This window comes from Malaclemys terrapin, chromosome 10 (assembly GCF_027887155.1).
Source record: "Malaclemys terrapin pileata isolate rMalTer1 chromosome 10, rMalTer1.hap1, whole genome shotgun sequence".
Taxonomy (NCBI): Eukaryota; Metazoa; Chordata; order Testudines; family Emydidae; genus Malaclemys; species Malaclemys terrapin.
This window is the reverse complement of record NC_071514.1, coordinates 6782809-6789787: the sequence shown is the minus strand read 5'-3', so window position 1 is coordinate 6789787 and position 6979 is coordinate 6782809. Positions and strand designations below refer to the sequence as shown.

Here is a 6979-nt window from a genome sequence, read left to right as displayed (position 1 = left end):
GACCGAACACATTACATTCTAAGGCTTTGTACATGAGGTCTACAACAGATACCACCACCAATAGCCTAAAGATCAGCTGCCCAGAGGAATTTCTCCACGCCCGTTGTCACAATGCCACGTTAAGAGCACGGTGATCCTGTCAGTATACATGCTGGTGCCGTATCAGCTGGTATGGCCAATTTTGGAGGGGTTGGGGACACTGACAGCTAGTTCTGCGGCACTGTACAAACTACGGCTGTGGACATTTAGGCCTGGTCTACACTGGGGGGTGGGGGGGGTTCGATCTAAGTTACACAACTTCAGCTACGTGAATAGCGTAGCTGAAGTCGACGTACTTAGATCTACTTACCTGGTGGAGTACTGGAGTCGACGGGAGAGCACTCGGCGGTCAATTGATCGTCTAGTCTAGACGCGTTAAAACGACCCCCGTTGGATTGATCGCTGCCCGTGGATCCAGCAGGTAATGTAGACAAGCCCTTAGAACTGTCTCTTTTTCCCACCCTTCCAAATTGAATTAGGTCTTTACCATTCAAAACAGCATGTGGCGAAGCAAACAGAATCTTTAATGGCCTGGAGTGCTGACACCTTCTATTTCATAATAAAGGGTAATTAATGTAGAGTTTGAGGCAATCTAAAAAAAAGACTGAGATAAGTGGGTCCCTACATTGCTAACCCTGGGCCAGATTCTGGCCTCGTTTCCATCTTGTGAAACCCTAATGGAGCTCCACTGGCTGGAAAGCTGCTCAAAACACAGCCCAGTGTAGTCTTTTGGGCTGCTTGAGAGACAACCATAATTGTCCCCAATAGCTCTCTTGACTCTTCAATGTCTTGACGAAGACATTGCATTAATTTCCTAACCTCCTATTAAAAAGCTGCTGCACATCCAAGTGATATATTCATCACTGCTGGAGGCTCTCTTTATGACCATTCCCTTCATCCTTTTTTAATACTACATCCAGCGTGGATGCACCCAACAACTGCCCTTTCCTGGTAAAAGGAAGCCATTTTTAAATGGCTTCTTGCTTTACGAGCGGCGCATTAGACATGGGCAAAGAGATTTTTTGTGTTAAAGCGAAGTGTGTTTGCAGACTACGGTGCACACACAGATGCTGTTGGGCAGCAACTTTAGTATATATTACCATGTGCACCCAGTCACAGGGCTCTTACTCCTGGGATCTCGTCAGCTGAACAGCAGAGAATGTGATGACCATCTAGTAGTGAAAGAGCGTAGGCGGGATGGTGAGGTGCAGGCACTGAGATGCACGCACCAGATTGTACTCTCTGTTAGCTGAGTGCGTCCCCACTAATGATAATGGACCAAATTCAGCCCCAGCGCAAGTGAGGACAACTGAATTGAAGTCAATGGAGCCAGGTCTGGCTTTGACCCATTGGGACTGAACTAGCATAGTTCAGGGCAGAATCAGACCTTTAGGGCTTGTCTACACTCACCAGGGGATTGACGAGCGGCGATCGATGCATCAGCAGTCAATTTAGCGGGTCTAGTGAAGATACACTAAATCGACCGCAGATCGCTCTCCCGTCGACTCCTGTACTCCACCGGATCGAGAAGAGTAGGGGGAGTCGACGGGAGAGCATCTCACGTCGACATCGCGTAGTGTGGGCCCCGCAGTAAGTATATCTAAGCTACGTCGATTTGAGTTACGCTATTCACGTAACTCAAATTGCATAGCTTAGATCGGATTTCCCCTGTAGTGTAGACAAGGCCTTAGTAACTTGTTTAGGCCTTCAGAAAATGGCTTTTCTCAGACACAGTTCTCACTGAAGCTAATGGGAGTTTGAGTGACTACACACTGAGTAAAGGATCTCAGATTTTGTCCTCTCTGCTTTAAATATATATACACATGTTGCCTCTCACTTTATTTTTTCCATTTTTTTCTATATTAATAAAAAAATTCCCCCTTTCCTTTCAAAACAACCAATGTTCTTCCCAGTGAGGTGTTAATGAAATAGTCTAGTGGCCATTCCACCACACCAGGCCATCTTTCCACTCAGAAAGGTGACATACTAGGGTAGGCAGCTCATCCAGCCAGCTGTACCCTTGAACATTCGGACGTGCTTTTTAAGTTTCAAGTTTAAGCGGGTTTTTCATTCAAAAGTAAGAAGTGACACACTATGGCTGAAAAGAAATAAAGCTAATAAAGAAAATGCATCTTTTAGAAATATGTATTTAGCCCCCAAAGAGGGAGAAAGGGGTCAAAATAGACTTATCTTTCACAAAGCACTTCCCTGAGGCATTTAACACACGACAGAGGATGTGTCAGTCATTGTGAAATAATCAGGCACCTCCTTGTATGCGTGAGGAATGAGGCTGAAAAGCCAAGCATCTCCAGTATACAACAAGTGCCATTATCTCCGCTGGGAGTGTGTTATTACAGGTAGCCAATGGTAGAACCTGAGGGTTCTGAGTGAAGATGGGAACGTGCATATGGGTAGGTGCTGTAGTTCTAATCTATCCAGCTGATGTCCCATAATGTGTCAGACTGGAACTCTAATTAGACAAACTGGATATTCCCTCGGGGCTGGATCCTGCATGGAGCTGAGCACTCTGATCCTAATTCAGCAAAAGACGCATGCTTAGTTCTTGGCTAAGCATTGACTTTGTTGGGCCAAAACCAGACTGCTTACTTTCTTGTAGGTTCAAGCCCACAATCCTTAGAAAATGGGCGGGTTCACTGGTTTGAAGGAGCAATTGGGAACAGCTCACCTGTACTCCAGGGTCCAGTTTGGCCCTAATGTGGCAGGTGAAGACTCTCTTTAGGTTACTAGTGGTGGTAGACCTGCTACAGCTCTAACAGTCGTTAAAGTAGAACCATCATATAAAACTCCGTCACACAAAACCAAACACAAGCACTATGACTTGGCTAAATGTAAAGCTTTTAACACTAACGAAATGTCACCACAATCGCTACTTAACGCAAACACACTGCCCTTTCATTTGTCTTTGAACAGGTTTCACTGGAGCAGAGCAGAACAGTCAGATGAAGGAGGAGCAGGTTTGACGACACAAACGAATGAACTTCTATATAAAACTTGAGGTAGAACATTGCTTTCAAGGTTTGGAAGTGCTTTACATCAGAATGACGACGACACAAAAAAAGGACAACACCATGGCAGATATGGAGCATGACTTCTGAGGTAGTACCAAGCTTATGCAGACCAAGTGCTACGCTACTTGTTTTGAAAACAAAGGAAGACACAGATATTTGCTGCTTCCCCGAAGACATTCATTCCGGTTGAGGTAGGTTCTGAGTCTACTCGGGATGTTTGTCCAAGTCTTTCAGTAGCCCTCATGCAGGCCTCTTTTGACACATATTTTTTTTTCTTATTTATAGTCAATCACCAAAAAAGCATCCTGAGAAATAGAGAAAGTGTACAAAATCATCAAATCCATGGAGAGGTGGCCTTTCCCGGCCTGAATTTTTGGAGTCAAGTTAGAAGGATTCATCTTAATCCAGTCATCATGAAATAAAAAATAGATCACAAAGTACTCCTAAAGCTGCTAATGGGGAACATGGGCTGGGATGCCAAGGGAACAAGGCTCCGCCATATTCCATCATTGATAGAGACTGGAGAATTTGTAAAGTCTGTTACCTAGCAGCCATGGGAAAAACAATCATGACCAGTCTTGATAATGCAATTGTAGGAAGAAATGCACAAAGAGGCCTGAGACAGGTCAGGAAGATAAACTTCATAGCGCTTCAAAAAAGCAGTATATCGATATAAAAGAAATAATAAAGCAAAAAAAAAAAAAAAACCCAGACTGTAGAAATCTTAAATTGACCTGAGATTGACGAATCATTGTAAAGACATCACCAGACATGGAAATGGTTCTTGGTGAGTCCTACAAGAGGCTTAGAGACTTGGCAATTATCCTTCATTGGTGGGACTATGTTTCAAAGCTGGGACTTCCTGGCTAAAGTTGTGTAGCGGTCCACCCTGATCATCAGGCGCCAGACTTTTGGCTGGGGGATCGAGTTGTTCTTCTATAATGCTGAATTCATCCAGTGGAAGGGTAGATATCTGAGTCTCATCATGTGAGTCAGGTGGGACGTGATCTGGCTGAGAGGAGACAAAACACCCCATTACAAAGACAATAATTGTTGCATTTGGCTATCACTACCAAGATGCTGGGCTTCTTAGAAATGACATGGCTCATCCAGGAACGAATATGCACATCTTACATAGATGTCCTTAACATCTACAGTTTAAAATCTACCCCATCTGCCAGGAATAAGGATTGTTTGTGGGCTACCACTATGAAGTTGTACATTCGTAACCAACCCCGTTTGGGGTGACAATGGGGTTCAAACTTGAGACCGTCAGTGCTAAAAGCAGGAGCCTCTATCACTTGTGATAAAAGAATAATTCCTCTAGCCAGCAGCTGTAGTAGACTCTTAACCTCTTATATGAACTAACCACTAGCGGGGGACAAAGACACACACTCTCCCAGTGTGGAATGGATTAAACATTAGTGCTTAGCGGATCTATATTTTCAATGCATGGAAGGGAATTAAGCCTATAAATCTCTCCACATAACAAGGGGAGAGGAGTGTGTTGGAAAGAGGAGAGTGTCCGTAAATCCCATGATTAATGTCAAGGCAGGACCCTTACCATTATTCCCTTATCCTGTTGATCCTGGGAAGGCAATGCTAGAAACAACCTTTCCAGTTCGTTCATCTCCAGTTGCTTCCCATTCATGTCCAGGTCATCCCTGTCCCTCCGAGTGGCTCCATTCAGAACCAGGCCTGTGGTGTTCCTCTGACTCCTCGGGATCTGGGGAGTTGACAGCTGTTCCTGGACGTTTTTACACATCAGCAGTCTGGAAAACCGAGAGGGGAGGAAACTGAAAGTGTACCACCTCCCAGCACTGCATGCTGCCCCTTTATGTGGGCCTGGACACACCTCGCCGTTCACATCTTACAGTGAATTCTATGCTCATATACAACCTCCCAAAACAGGAGCTAGGTTCAGAGAGAAGCCGAGAGAAGTCACAATTCTAGTCTTTGTCTCCGCCTCTCCTCCCCCTGACACCCAAAACCCCCTCCACACTTATCGGTGCGCCATGTTCTCTCGCTCCTCCTTATAACCCAATTCTCTGACACAGCTTTCAAAGCAGATCTCCCTGCGGATGTGTCCACCACGTGTGCCACCTCAGCTGTTGCCCCATGTAGGGTAGTTAGTGTAACTGTCTTTTAATACGTTTTGTAGAGGGGGCGGTGCTGGATTGACATCAAAAGCCTCTTGCCGGATGTGGCCGCACAGCTTTGCTTACGATAAAGTGAGCACCCACAACTCTTATGCACTTCAGGTCTAATCCAAGACCCTTTGGAGCCAATGGAAAGACTCCTATTGACTTAACTGGTCTTTGATCAGAGCCAAGGTAAGCGATTACTGTACCAGCGACAGGGATGTTATACAATCCCACGGGGAGGGGCACAATCACCAATGGAAGGAGAAGTGGACCCTGCAATCACAAGTGTGACCATGGCCTGGCCTGTGGACTCACAAATGGGAGGTGGTCCACGAGACATTCATGCTACTGCAACGCGGTTGAGTCTGAGAACCCTTCGAACAGCTTGAGAACCACCGGCGCAAAGCAAACGGCACAATACAAGTAGATAGTGTATTCGTGTCACCCGGCCGGTGTGGGGAGAGAACCGTACCTTCCTCTGTATCCACACATGAGGAACAGGACACAGAATATAATGCACGTGACTCCAATGTGGATCCCAATGATGATCCCCGTGGTGGAGGTCTTATTATTTTGCTCATCTTTCATGCAGTCACACGGGGGATTCAACACTGTGAGGAGAAGCAGCGAAAAGGGAGTTAGTCACTGGGGTTTTAGCCGCCTAGACACGGAAGCGCTGCAGCATGTGCTGGGGTGGGAAGCCCAGCATCAGGCCATGTTCTTGAGTAGCTCAGAGGCTGTCTCTCCTTCCTGGGCCTAGTTGGAGAAGGAAGGAGGAGACAGCCGCAGTCACAGTGACTAGGGGGCTGCTCTGTTCCCCCTGCTATCAGGACCTGGAACAGCTCCCTCCCCATTGCCCCCCAGGCTGAGAGTGCAGAGCAGGGGGAGCCCAACTGGGGGATGGTGGGGGCTGAGCCAGCTCCAGGGAAGAGACTGATCCCAGCCCAGCAGCAGCTCCTCTTTTCCCCCTCCCTGAAGGGGAGCCGGGGTGGGGAAAATGAGCGTGGAAGGCGCTTCGGGGGAATGAGCTATAGAACCAGCAGCCTGGAGGGGAGGACAAGGGTTGGGTGGGAGAGGGGAGGGCTGAGGAGTATTTGGGGAAGGGAAGGCTTGGGTGGGGGTGTTGGAGGGAGGGGTAGAGGGTGTTTTAGGGAGAGGAGGGGTGGGGGGTGTTTGTTGGAAGGTGGGAAAAGTAGAGGAGGGGAGCCTTTGGGAGAGGGGAGGGAGCTGTGGGGGAGAGGGAGGTTTGCAAGGGTCAGGGAGGGAGGGAATGTTTGGGGGGCAAGAGGGGCCTCACTGTACTATGAGGGGGTGCCTCCCCACAGCTTTGCTGGCAATGCGACTCCCTTGCTCTCCTTAACGCCCCACTACAGCAATGGCCACCAGTGAGGGGGCCCTGACGGCTGCCCTCAGAGCTGGACTCCGGGCTGTGACCAGCAGGACCCCGCTGGCACGGGCTCTTTGCTCTGGAACCGGCTCCCCACAGCCCGGCGGGTGGCTCTTTAGGACTTGGCGTAAGATGTGCTCGTTCGCCGTGGCGCTCTCTTCCGTCGGGCCCGGAGCCAGAGGGTATTTATTCAGCACCAGATGAGGGGTGTGGAGGCGGGGCTGTCTCTCATCTGTGCCAGCTGTTGCTGACAGTCTTTCATTGTAATGTCCCCAGATCAATCAACCGATATCCATGGTAACACCCAGGGCTAGCACTGGACACCATTATTTAATGAATGAAATGGGATCAGGCTGCCAAGCCTAATATTTGTTTTATTC

The 6979-nt window shown here is 48.0% G+C and overlaps 1 protein-coding gene across 1 annotated transcript in view; it reads right to left on the bottom strand.

Moving 5' to 3' along the window:
* Positions 1–3888: 3888 nt before the first annotated feature.
* The window catches only part of IGDCC3 (immunoglobulin superfamily DCC subclass member 3), a 182390-nt gene continuing 179299 nt past the window's right edge, over positions 3889–6979 (bottom strand). Inside the window, exons 12-14 of the mRNA XM_054042149.1 lie at positions 5685–5823; positions 4633–4840; positions 3889–4080 (exon numbers count right to left, since the gene is read on the bottom strand). Coding sequence (XP_053898124.1) covers positions 3889–4080; positions 4633–4840; positions 5685–5823 — 539 coding nt within the window. The remainder of the gene's footprint in view (positions 4081–4632; positions 4841–5684; positions 5824–6979) is intronic.